The sequence below is a fragment of the Gopherus evgoodei genome, unplaced genomic scaffold (genome assembly GCF_007399415.2).
Source record: "Gopherus evgoodei ecotype Sinaloan lineage unplaced genomic scaffold, rGopEvg1_v1.p scaffold_37_arrow_ctg1, whole genome shotgun sequence".
Lineage (NCBI taxonomy): Eukaryota > Metazoa > Chordata > Testudines > Testudinidae > Gopherus > Gopherus evgoodei.
In genome coordinates this window covers 697252-711119 of record NW_022060049.1, presented here as the reverse complement: position 1 = coordinate 711119, position 13868 = coordinate 697252, and the positions used below count along the sequence as shown (strand labels likewise).

The window sequence follows — 13868 nt, the reverse complement described above, 5'->3', positions numbered from 1 at the left end:
GGTATCGGAACCATGTCTGTCTGGGCCATATTGGAGCTATAAGTATGATCTTGGCTTCACTGTTTGTACCTTGTGCATTACTCTGGAAATTAAAAGGTATTGGTAGGAATACGTATAGGAGAGATTCGTTCCATTTGATGAGGAAGGCATCCTCTAGGGATTGTGTTCCGAGTCCTGCTCATGAGCAGAACTCTGGGCATTTGGCATTTCATGCTACTGCGAATAAGTCGATGTGTGGAAACCCCCACGCGTGGAATGTGTTGTATGATGTCATTCAGTTCCCATTCGTGTTCTTGGGAAAACTCTCTGCTTAACGTGTCCGCAGCTGTGTTCTGCCAAGCTGGGAGACATGATGCTGTAATAGTGATGTTGTGTTTTATGGACCAGTTCCATAGTTTTATGGCTTCTGTGCATAGGAAATGAGATCAAGCTCCCACTGTTGGTTTATGTAAAACATACATGCAGTGTTGTCATCATGACTTATTGTTCTGTTCTGGATTTTTGGGAGGCAATGGTTGCATGCATTGTGAACTGTGTCTCCATGGGAAACCACTTCCCTTGGATGTATGTTGGTTAGGTGGGTGCCCCAGCTGATCTCTTGTGATCAGTATGGATGGTGGATTCTGCCGGAATGGGATCCCCGCACATAAATTTTGTGGACTTCCACCACTGAAATGAGTGTTGGACTTTTGGTGTTAGTTTTAGGATTTGTACAGTCTGTGCTTTCAGACATCCCCGTAGGCAGCGCATGTATAGTCGAGCATGTTTTACTACGAAGGCGGTGGCCTCTGTATGTCCCAGCAGTTGAAGGAAAGTGTGTGCTGATACCTCTCGGCTGTTTGTGACAACTGATATGAGAGTGGTCAGTGCTGCGAATCTGGTAACTGGTAATGATGCCTTGGCCTCTATGGACTCCAGGTGTGCTCCAACAAAGTCCAATTGTTGTACTGGGTTTAGAGCAGATTTCAGTTAGTTTATTTGCAACCCTAGGGTGTGAAAGAGGGTTATAGTGCTTTGGGTAATATAAGACGGTTACCTTTGTAACTGTTGTTGTTCGAGATGTGTTGCTCATATCCATTCCAGTTAGGTGTGCGCGTGCGCCGCGTGCACGTTCGGAGATTTTTACCCTAGCAACACTCAGAGGGCCGGCAGGCGCCCCCTGGAGTGGTGCCTCCATGGTACTCGATATATACCCCTGCCGGCCCATCTGCTCCTCAGTTCCTTCTTGCCAGCTATTCCGACAGTGGGGAAGGAGGGCGGGTGTGGAATGGATATGAGCAACACATCTCGAAGAACAACAGTTACAAAGGTGAGTAACCGTCTTTTCTTCTTCGAGTGCTTGCTCATATCCATTCCAGTTAGGTGATTCCCAAGCCTTACCTAGGTGGTGGGGTCGGAGCGAGATGTTGCGGAATGTAAAACTGCTGAACCGAAGGCGGCATCGTCTCTAGCCTGTTGGACCAATGCATAGTGCGATGCAAAGGTGTGGACGGAAGACTAGGTGGCCATGCGGCAGATTTCCTGTATGGGAACATGGGCCAAAAACGCGGCAGATGAGGCTTGAGCCCGAGTAGAATGGGTGGTAAGATGGCCAGTCGGAATATGAGCCAAGTCGTAGCATGTCCAAATACAGGATGTCACCCAAGAAGCAATTTGCTGGGAAGAGATTGCCATGCTCTTCATGCGTTCTGCCACCGCTACAAATAGCTGAGGTGAACGTCGGAAGGGTTTTGTCCTCTCGATGTAAAACGCGAGAGCCCTGCGGACATCTAAAGTATGCAGCTGCTGTTCCCGTCGCGATGAGTGCGGTTTTGGAAAAAAGACTGGCAGGAAGATGTCCTGATTGACGTGAAAGGCGGAGATGACCTTAGGGAGGAATGCTGGGTGTGGTCGCAGCTGTACCTTGTCCTTATGGAACACCGTATAAGGAGGATCCACAGTCAAAGCTCTAAGTTCCGAGACTCGTCTAGCCGAGGTGACAGCGACTAGGAATGCTGTCTTCCAGGACAGGTACAGCAGCGAGCATGTGGCCAAAGGCTCAAACGGAGGCCCCCATGAGCCTGGTCAAGACGAGGTTCAGGTCCCAGGTAGGGGCTGGTTGTCTGTAGTGTCGATGGTTTACCACAAAGCGCAGATACCTCCTGTGAGGGGGATAAATTGCTATGTGGAAATATGCATCCTGCATATCGAGAATGGCGTACCAATCTCCGGGATCCAGGGAAGGAATAATGGTTCCCAGGGATACCATGCGGAACTTGAACTTTTTGATGAATCTGTTCAGTCCTTGCAGGTTTAGGATAGGCCGGAGGCCCCCTTTCGCCTTGGGAATGAGGAAATAATGGGAATAAAACCCCTTCCCCTTAACTCCGCCGGAACCTCCTCTATAGCTCTGATTGAGAGGAGCTTGTGGACCTCCTGGATGAGGAGTTGCTCATGAGAGGGGTCCCTGAAGAGGGACGGGGGGGGGTGGAAGGGAGGGGGTGAAAAACTGAAGATGGTATCCGCCGTGCATAGGACCCAACGATCTGATGTCAACTGGGACCACGCCGGAAGGAATGGGGAAAGGCGGTTGTAGAACTGAAAGGGATCCGGGGAGGCAATTGGTACACTGCTCTCGGGCGCACCCTCAAAAGTTTGGTTTGGGTCCCTGCGTTGGTTTGGTGGGACCAGAATTGTTGCCCCCTTGCGGTCCAGACTGACGTCTGCGATTAGTGCGACCTCGTCTTCTGGCAAAGTCTTGCGGTGGCGGAGGCAGGGGGTAAGGGCGCTGCGGTTGGGAGCGGAAGGACCATCTTTGAGTCTGGGGAGTACGCATTCCCAACGAACGCATAATCACTCTATTGTCCTTGAGGCTCTGCAGTCTAGGGTCAGTCTTTTGTGAAAACAACCCCTGACCATCAAAAGGCAAGTCTTGCACCGTATGTTGCAATTCAGGTGGCAGGCCAGACACTTGCAACCATGATATATGGCGCATGGCTATGCCAGAAGCGACTGTTCTGGCTGCCGAATTGGCAGCATTTAACGAGGCTTGTAAGGAGGTCCTCGCAACCCTCTTTCCCTCCTCCAGGAGTACTACAAATTCCTGGCAGGAATCCAGTGGAACCAACTTGGCAAACTTCCCGACAGCCTCCCAGGTATTGTAACTGTATCTGCCAAGGAGGGCCTGTTGGTTCACTATGAAGAGCTGGAGACCTCTCACAGAATAGATCTTTCACCCCAACAAATCCATGCGCCGGGCCTCCCTAGATTTAGGCGCAGGGGCTTGTTGGCCGTGACGCTCCCGTTCGTTGACGGACTGTACCACCAAGGAACAGGGAGCGGGATGCACGTAGAGGTACTCATACCCCTTGGAAGGCACCATGGACTTCCGTTCGACCCCCTTGGCTGTGGGTAGGATGGAAGCCAGGGACTGCCAGATGGTGTCTGCTCTAGCCTGGATCGAACGGATGAATGGGAGAGCCACTCTAGTAGGAGTCTCTGCGGACAAGATGCTAATCACCGGGTCCTCCACCTCTGGAACCTCCTCTACCGGCAGGTTGATATTCTGGGCGACACGCCACAGAAGGTCCTGGTGTGACCGGAGATCAATCGGAGGTGGTCCCGATGATGACGTTCCTGCTACTGCCTCGTCCAGGGAAGAGGATGATGACAGCCCCGGGACGAGTGGGTCCTGCACTGATGCCTGGTCCGGGGGACCTCCGTCTCCGGAAGGTCATGCGGTTCCAGTGCGTGCGCAATGGTTTCCTCTGTGTCAGCGGGGAGAGGCCAGCTGATGGTGGCCTCGGGCACACGGTGCTCTGAGTGACCTGAGTGTGATGGGCCAGTCGGTTCGCCTTGGGCTTGATGATACACCCAAGGTGTCCAAAAAGGACCACTGATGAGGTCCGTGGTCCTGGCCATGGGCATGCGCATCCGAGTCCCCATAGGAGGCACTGTCCACATGGGAGGAAACAGATGGGTGACGTGAGGGCCACAGAGGAGCCGAAGACCCTTGGACCAGGTCTCTGCGTCCATTGGACTCCTGTCTGCGCGGTACCGGCGAACGGTACCGAGAGTCGTAGCGGTGCTGGGAGCGGGACTGGGACCTGCGACCAGCGCAGTGCCGGGAGGTTGACCAGTGCCTCGCATCGCCATGCCGAGATCGGCTGCGAGAGGTACAGCGGTGCCGGGATCTGGACTGGTGCTGAGAGTACCGCGATAGAGACCGGGATCTCAAGCGGTGCCTCGAGTATGACCAGTACCGAGATGGAGCGCGGTACCGGGACTGCGAGCAGCGCTGGGAGCGAGAGCGACGGTGGGACCGAGAGCATCTGCGGGACCTGGATCGGGACCGGCGGCGTTGCATGGTGTCCGGCGAAGATGACCTCATCATTGTGGGCTTGCCCAGAGACTGAACCCGCACTGGCGGTGCCAGGGGTTGGGGCAGCTCAGGCTCCGTCAGAGCGATTAGCTCCCGAGCCATGGAGAAAGTCTCCGGCAGTGAAGGCACAACGAGCTCGACCACAGTGTGCGCTGGGGAGCTGGTAGGCACCGGACTCGATGGTTCCTGAGAGACCGGAATCAACGGTGTGGAGGCAAGCGGTGCCGCAGCAGTTGATGGTGCCAGGTGGTCCGCTTGAGATGTACGCTCCAACTGCGGCGTAGATACAGATGCCACAGGAGCCTTGTGCCTCTTGCTCCTCGGGGAGAGGGATAGGTGTCTGCCGGAGGGTTGAGCCAGTGAAGGCTGAGGCCGAGGAGTCTTCACTGGAACCACGCGGTCCGGTGCGGCGGGAGCACTCGTCCCTGGTGCCGGAGTCGGTGCCAAGGATGGAGGAGTTAGAGCTGCCTCCATCAAGAGTTGCTTGAGTCAAATGTCCCGCTCTTTCTTCGTTCGGGGCTTGAACACCTTGCAGATTCGGCACTTGTCCGCAAGGTGGGACTCTCCCAGGCACTTTAAACAGGAGTCATGTGGATCTCCTGTGGGCATCGGCCGATGACAGGCCGCGCAAGGCTTGAAACCCGATGAACTGGACATGGGCCCCGGTACCGGGGTAGGAGAAGGGACTAGCCCCTGACCCTCTAACTATTTACACAACTACTAATACTACAAAAGTCAACAAGAACTAAGGAGAAACTAAGTATATTAACGAGCGAAGAGTTAGGGACGTGGAGATCAGCTAAGCTGCGCTCCACTGTTCCAACGACCGACACGGGCGGTAAGAAGGAACTGAGGAGCAGATGGGCCAGCAGGGGTATATATCAAGCGCCATGGAGGCACCACTCCAGGGGGCGCCTGCCAGCTCTCCGAGTGTTGCTAGGGTAAAAATCTCCGATGAACGTGTACGCGGCGTGCACACACCTAACTGGAATGGATATGAGCAAGCACTCAAAGAATTACTGTTTCTGCTTGAGTAGGTCATTTCAGTAGGCAGTCGTCTAGGTATGGGAAGATCAATATTCCCTGTTGGCACAAATGTGATGCAACTACTGCTAGGGTTTTGGTAAAAACTCTCAGGGTTCTTGAAAGTCTGAATGGTAGCACTCTGTATTGGAAGTGGTCTTTCCCTACTGTGAATTGTAGAAACCTTCTGTGTGCGGGATAGATAGTGATAAGAAAATATGCATCTTGTAGGTCGAGGGCTGAGAACCAGTCCCTCTTTTCCATCACTGGGATAACTGAGTTCAGTGTGACCATTCTGAATCTGTGGGTACAGACAAACTTATTGAGTTTTCTGAAATCTAATATGGGTCTCCATGCACTGTTTTTCTTCTGAGTCAGGAAATAACGGGAATAAAATCCCTTTCCCCTGTGCTGTTTTGGAATTTGTTCCATGGCACCTAGTTGTAGAAGATGCTTTATTTCTTGTCATAGAAGATGCTTGTGAGAAAGGTCCCTAAAGAGGGACAGGGAGAGGGAAGGAGGATGGGTAGGTGGAATGGAGATAAAAGGGATAGCATAACCTGTTTGAATGATCTCTAATACCCAGTAGTCTGTGAAGATGGAAGCCCACATGTGATAGAATGGTCGTAGCCAATGACCAAAGGTTGGGTTGCTGGTAGTACTGATGCTAGTTGTTGGGGAAGGTCAGCCAGACTCTTGACCAACATTTCTGGTGGTGTTTGGGATGCCACGGACTGAGACTGGGAAGGACAATGTCTTTGTGGCTGCTGTCTGTCTCTGGTTGTCACATGGCCTCTGTTGTTGTTGCGATGTATGGTCTGTTGCGGGAGTATGGCTGGCATCTCCTCTGTCTGTTTGGGTATGTGTAAATGATGAGGGTTCTCAATATCAATCGTGAGTCCTTCATGGAATGTAGGACTTTATCCATCTTGGCAGAGAACAGCTTGACCCTAATCAAAGGGGAGGTCTTCTATCTTAGTCTGGAGTTCTCGCAGGATACATGAAGAACGTAGGCACAATGCTCTGCGCATTACTATTGCTATTGTGTGTGCAGCTGTGTCAGCGACATCATGGGATGTTTGGAGCGTTGTTCTGGCTATGAACTGTTCCTTATTAACAATTGCTTGGAATTGTTCCCTCGTCTTCAGAGGTTTCATTGAGGAACTCGTTCGTTTAACGTAATTATTGTGGTCATATTTCGCTAGCAATGTTGCGTAGTTGGCTGTGCAGAATTGCTGAAGAACAGACTTACCGCCCAAACAGATCTATTCTCTTCCAATCCTTGTTTTGAGGTGTGGATCGGGATTGGACTTATTTACCCCTGGCTGGCAGCATCCACCACTAAGGAGTTGGGCTGTGGGTTTGAAAAAAAAGTCCACTCCTTTATTAGGTACATAATACTTTGTCTGCAGGTCGGAAAAATATTGGTGGGTGTTTGCCCCACCGTTTCCATCAAGGCATCATTTATTGGCAGGGCTATCTTTACCATAGAAGAGGTGTGTAAGGTTTTTAAGAGCTGGTGTTGGGTCTTAGTTACCTCCTCCAGCAGAATATTCTGCTGGTGTGCCATTAACCTGAACAATTCTTGAAATGTTTAAAAAAAAAGTCACCTGTGGCAATGGAAGCATCACCGATCATCCAGAGAGGACGATGAATTGTGAGCAAGTGAGGTATCTTGTTCTATGGATTCCCCTCTATCATCTCCAGTCTCCTCTGATGCCTCTGGTAATGGTTTTGTTGTTTAGCTTATATGTCTCCTGTGAGGAGTGGGAGGTTTGGAGAAAGGAGACATGCAGGCTTCCCACGAATCCCATTGTGGCCATTGTATAGGGAATGGCATGGGAGGGCACATCCAGGGATGCGAGCCAAGGAGGCATGTCCCTGGTAAGCTGCTCTCTGATTCTTGTGTAGGACATTGGTATCCGGTGCCTGATGAGAAGACTTGCTCCTCAAGGTCCTCCTCATCTTCACTGGAAAATGGTAAAGCTGTAGGGGAATCTGGTTGGTCCGGTGCAGTTGGTACCGGTGAGCTGCTGGTGCCAAACAGAGGCAATCTGGGAGTAGGGGTTACTTTCATGTCTGCCTTATGTGTAAGAGGACACAATGCCATTGTTTAGGGTGCTGTTTCTTTCCGTGCCAAGACTTTAAATAGTAGCTAGGTCAGTGCAGATGGTTTCTGCATGGCCTTAAGTCAGTGCTGGTGGTGTCGTACTTGATATCTCTGTGGATGGTTCTGATGAAGTTGGTGCAGACACTGCCAGTGGCGAAGGCTGTGGCACCATGTCCTCTGTAGGAGTAGTCGGTGCCGTGGAGGAGGCGGCTATTTTGTGCCTATCACTTGACTCCTTTCCCCTGCTGGCAGAGGTCCTGGTACGGAGGAGGTGCCTGTGCATCAAAGGTGTCCACTTTGCCTGAGGTTGGCACTCAGGGTAGATACCTCCCTGGAAACCATTGCTTTTTTTAAACTGTTCTCTGCTTGGGGAGGACATGGCCCTTTTCCTTGATTTTGTAGAGGAACTGGCACTTACTCAGTCCACCAAGGATGTACTCAGAGTCCTTTGTAGAGGGTTGTCTGGGATCTGAGGTGGACATTAGAGATTTCTCCATTAAGAGGACTTTAAGTCAGAGATCTCTCTCTCCTCGCTCGAGTTTTGATATTGCTGCAGTAAGTGCACTTTCGTGGTATGTGTGACTCACCTAAACAGCAGACTTATTGTGAGTGCCCATCTGAAATCGGCATTGCTTCCTTGCTTGGAGTATATCTCTTGAAACCTGGGGATCTAGGCAGATTTTTGATATACCTCATAGGATGGGAAAAACAGGAGGGCATTTTTTTAATTTTTTTTTTTTTTTTTTTTTTTTTTTAAAAGAATGAGCTGTCAAACAGGAGTAACCGAAACTTAACTAAAACTAGTTTAACTAATTATTTAGGTAAGACGCAGTTAGAAATCGTAGAAAAGATGTTAGATTACTACTTCAGTGTTGCTGGAGAGCTCCGTCTCTGACCAAGGATGGTTGAGAAGGAACTGCAGGGGTCGGGCTGTGTACGCCCTAGATGTAGATGAAGTGCTAACGGCACCGCGAGACAGCTACTGTGCATGCACACCCCAACCAGGCACTGCTATCAAAAATCTCCAATCAATGGTGCTGGAATGCACTGACACTTGAAGTAGAGCACCCACAGGGACAGCACTCGAAGAAGGTGGTTAAGTTGTTTACCTTTATAATATTAAATATCACTCTTCTGAAAGAGAGAGCAGGCCTGCTGCCAGTAAGCACTGATCCTTACTTCTAGTCCCCTGGCCCCATCTTAATGCACAAAGGTAGTGTGGACTATGGGAGAGGGTATGCATCAAACATCTAGCTTTAAACTTGAACTTCTTACCCAGAAATCCATTTCAAACACTAGCCAACAGTTTACAGCACCAAGGGAAGTCAAATTAGCAGCTCTTGAAAGTATATATACTATCTTGAGTATTCAAACTGACACTAATATCAACAGCATTAGGCTAACAATGCTACATTTTTGCTAGTGACCCAGACTATAAAACTGCCTAAATTCTATTCCATTCAACTGAAAATGGACACATTTCTCATCCCTTGAAGACCTGGACTTTGCAGATGATGTCGCTCTCCTATCACATACCCAACACCATATACAAGAACAACCAACTCGACTCAACGCATTCTGCCAGCAAATTGGACTGAAAATCAACCGCAACGAGACAGATATGACCTTTAATGTTGCCTCACCATCACCAGTACGGCTAGAGGATTATGTTCTCACCAGTATAGAAACATTCACACACTTGGGCTGCACCATCAGCCAGGATGGTGGAACAAGCCAGGACATCTGGAACAAAATCAATAACGCCAGGAACACCTTCAGGAGCTTAAACACAGTCTGAAAATCAAAATCAAACTCAAGATTTATCAGAGCTGCATACTTTCAACACTACGTTATAGTGCAGAATAAAAAAGTATGACATGTCCAAAACTGTCTTCATTCCATACAACCTGCCTCAGAAAAATCCTCTGCATCTTTTGTCTCAGAACAATCTCAAACCAAGATCTATTGACACAGTGCAGCAAAGAATAGCCAAGAATATCTGGGCACCATCATTGCCGCAAGGGGTTGGAGATGGATCAGTCATGTGCTTCAGACGGAAACTGATTCCATTACAAGAGTAGCAATAAGATGGACACCTGAAGGCAAATGAAAACTAGGCCACCCAAAATAACATGGCAAAGAGTTGTGGAATCCGACCTGAAAAACCTGGGGCACAGCTGGGAAACCATTGAAAGACTTGCCAGAAACAGAAAGGAGTGGAAGAGTGCCCTAAACTTCAGAGGCTTAATAGGAACATGATGATGATGATGATGATGATAAAACGGAAAATCTTAAAGGAAGAGCCTATCCCTGTTCATTCAGGAATTAGGAGCAACATTAAAGGTGGGATACAGTAGAGATGAGGAAGCTAGTCATACATACTATGAAAGTCCTTGAATACCACTCAGCCAACCCTTAGGGATCCAACACTGAACTGGGAAACTACTTTGGAACTTCAGCCTGAGAATTAGCTAGCAAGAAACTTAGTCAGCAAAATGCAGTTAGTCCAAAAAATTCTGCAGTGCAGAAGTTTCATGGCTCCCTGCTCAATCCAACTCAAAGCTGCTTTGCAGGAATTTACCTTCAAATACCGCTCCAATTTCTTGCTGATTAGTTTGTTATTGAGAATACTTCTTGCAACTACTAAGGATGATTTCTTGGACTGCTCCATCATGGCCTAGAGGGAACAGGAGTATTTAAAGAAACCAGAGTTAAATTTTGAACTGAGTCATGTAACACTTCAGTAGTTCCTTCTGGCCCAGTGGTTCTCAAACTGAAGTCCGAGAGGGTACTCCAGGGGTCTGCAAGTCATAACTGAGGCCACTGGGCCAGCTGAGCAAATCCTCCCTCTCCCTCCCAGTGCATCCTGCATGCCATGAAACAGCTGTTCAGCAGCGTGCAGGAGGCACTGGAAGGGAGGGGGAGGAGTGGAGATGGGGCGTGCTCAGGGGATGAGGTGGCGGAAGGAGGTGGGGCAAGGTTGCGGCCTTGGGCTGAGCAGGGGTTGAGCACCCCCAGGGAAAATTAGAAGCTGGTTGAGGGGGGAGGAGTCCTGCAAAATATTTTAAATCAAAATGAGGGTCCTCAGGTTGCTCAAGTTTGAGAACCGCTGTTCTAACCACATGTTTCAGTTATTGCAGACATGCTGAATGACTCTAGATGTGTGACACAACCAAGTTTCCTATCTGCCACCATCTACCACCCCACCAAATTTTGTTTCCAGCGTGCTCCACAATTTGTATTGACAATGCACTTAGAGGTAATGGGCAGATGGGATGTAAAGTCACATATTTCCCTTGGTGCCAAGTGTGGCTTTTTTGGCCCTGGGGAGGGAATCTCATCTTTCAATCCTCTTGTGGGCAGAGGGTAGAGGTAACATGAGCATTCTAAAAAAGTATACATAGTGGAGGGACATGGAGCACCTGTACAACTCTGCTGCTGCCAGTGGCTTCCAAGGCACTCAGCTAGCTACCCCACTGCACCCTCAATAATCGGGCACTGCATTAATTGGTAGGCATTTCATTGCTAATGTGCTTTAGTGCTAATATTTAAATAGTCATTGGGCTTCAGAATCAACACCTTCTTTAGATGTATGGGACAATTCAGAGCCATTGGCTCAGATTATCTGTTTTAGATTTAGGAAGGCTATTTATACATGTGAGGTTCTCTTTAAAACCAGAAGAATCAAATCATCAGAGGATGGATTCTACAGCCAATGGGTTGCAGAAGATATGGGATCCTGCTAGCACGTTACACTGCTGTTCCTCACAATATGAAGAGGTTACTTTTCTGCTGACCTCTTACAAGAGTGAAGATCAGTATTCTACTATAATAGACCACCACATTGCAGTATCACAACTATGAGCTGTTACCATATAGAGACCACTACTGCAGAAAGCTTTAATAAGGCTAGTCCTTCGGTTCCATTTTCCCATATAGCTCATAGGCTGTATGACTGCAATTATATCCAGTTTTTAGCATTCAGCAGCTTGTTTTATAAAGCAAAACAAAACCCTGCAACTTGGGTTTACCATGCAGGGATAAGCTGATCTCCATATCTGCCCAGCCAGCTGTAGTGGTACATTGGCATTTATATATACACACATTTAACCAGCTGTACGCTTACTCTGCGGTTGTGGTTGTGGTCAAGGGACTTCAGGTGCTTCTGGATAATTCCATACTGCATTGGGATGAAGAGGTCACATGCAGCACAGTGAGCGGCCTCCACCTTTTTAATAAAGTGTTCCATTCCAATATCTGAGGAGAGACAAGAGTTTTGTTCATCTAACTTGAGTTGTGGTGGCCACATCACATTTCAGGGAGTTTTGCAGCTTTTTCTGTGAGTTCACTTATCTTTAATATTACTCATGTACCCTTGGAGACTGATTTCCTACAATGTGATGCTCAGTCTTGATCACTAAGGATGAGGGGGAGCATTACATAGCCAAAGTCTAACAGATCTGAGGTCCAGAGTATGGCTGTCCACCTCAAAGATGAATGCCGGTAGTCATTGCTAAATCCGTGCATTGACTATAGCATGCAAAATGTTTCCAGTTAGTTGATCTCCAAGCTAGCTTGTAGGACACAATTATGTACTACATCAGTGGTTCTCAACCAGGGGCATGTGTAGCAATAGGGGTATGCAGAGGTCTTCCAGGGGGTACCATCAACTCATCTAGATCTTTGCCTTGTTTTATAAAAAGCACTAGCAAAGTCAGTACGTACGACTTGTTTATACTGCTCTGTACTCTATACACTGACAAGTATAATATTTATATTCCAGTTGATTTTATGATATGGTAAAAATGAGAAAGTAAGCAATTTTTCAGTAATAGTGTCCCATGACACTTTTTAAAAAATGTCTGATTTTGTAAGTAAGTAGTTTTTAAAGTGAGGTGAAACTTTGGGAGTACACAAGACAAATCAGACTCCTGAAAGGGATACAGTAGTCTGGAAAGGTTGAGTGCCAGTGTACTACGTTACTTGCTATTGACACACCTCGGTGCCATCTCTCCTAGAAAGAGGATATGACTTTCCATTTAACTAACGTCTATATTTTACTCTAACATAGGGGTTGGCAACCTACAGAATGCGTGCCAAACACAGCACTCAAGCCGATTTTGAGTGGAACCCTGCCCCAGTCCCAGCCCCACTCAGCCCCTCCACCCACTGCTCTCCCCTGCAGGGGCAGGAGGCAGAAGCTTGGTCCTGCAGCAGCCAAGCTTCCCCCCTCCCTTGCTTCTTCCCCCAGCATGCTGCTTTCCTGCCCCTCCTCCTCTCCTTCCCTGTGCTGATCAGCTGATAGCCCTTGCGAGGGGAAGAGTGGCAGCATGCTCACTGCTCCATAGAGGCGGCAGAGAAGAGGTAGGGACAGGAGCGGGTCATGCAGGTGGCTGGGAGCACCCCCACGAGCAGAGAACCCCAGCCCTCTGCCCTGATCCCCCCCTACACCCTCAGCCTTCAGCCCTGCACCCCCTATCCCCCGCCCTGAACCCTCCCCACACACACAGCCTTCTGCCCTGCACCCCCCCACACCCAGCCTTCTGCCTGCACCCCTACCCCTCTGCCCTGACCCCTGAACCCCACCACACCCAAGCCTTCTTCCCTGCACCCTCCCACACTCCCGAGCCCTGACCCCTGAACCTGCCCCACACCCAGCCTTCTGCCCTACACTCGAGCCCTCTGCCCTGAACCCCCCGCCCACACCCAGCCTTCTGCCCTAACCCCTGACACCACCCCCCACCCTCCTGCAGGTCTGGGACCCCGGCTGAGGGCCTAGGTGAACAGAACTCCAGGCTGGCAGAGAGCTGAGCAGGCTGGCGGCATAAGATCAGCATTTTAATTTAATTTTAAATGAAGCTTCTTAAACATTTTGAAAACCTTGTTTACTTTATATACAACAATAGTTTAGTTATATAAAATAGACTTATAGAAAGACCTTCTAAAAACATTAAAATGTATTGCTGGCACGCAAAACCTTAAATTAGAGTGAATAAATGAAGACCCGGCAAACCACTTCTGAAAGGTTGCTGACCCCTGCTCTAACATGAGAAATAAGGCTCCCGTATATTCATCTGCTGAATATTCTTGTGTGAAGTTAGAGTTCTCCAAAATAAGAGCAAAGTATGCTCTAATATTTGCCTTGCATTCTGTAGTAAATACAGGAAAAGACTTCTCATTTTGCACAAAGTAGTACTGTTGAAGAACCACCAGCTACATACACGTGTTTCTGATCAATATTTCAGTTTTCCATGAGAAGCTTTTAAAAGCATGGTTCCATTCTGGAAGTTTACTATGCAATAAAAAGGTGCCTCAACAGGACGCTCCATTTCTGAATAGGATCAGACGATTTAAGTAACAAGAATATTTTACTCC

At 48.7% G+C, this 13868-nt stretch overlaps 1 protein-coding gene across 1 annotated transcript in view; it reads right to left on the bottom strand.

The window, feature by feature from the left end:
* AKAP8L (A-kinase anchoring protein 8 like) overlaps window positions 1-13868 on the bottom strand; it is a 52821-nt gene that overhangs the window by 11985 nt on the left and 26968 nt on the right. Inside the window, exons 11-12 of the mRNA XM_030545439.1 lie at window positions 11620-11750; window positions 10075-10170 (exon numbers count right to left, since the gene is read on the bottom strand). Coding sequence (XP_030401299.1) covers window positions 10075-10170; window positions 11620-11750 — 227 coding nt within the window. The remainder of the gene's footprint in view (window positions 1-10074; window positions 10171-11619; window positions 11751-13868) is intronic.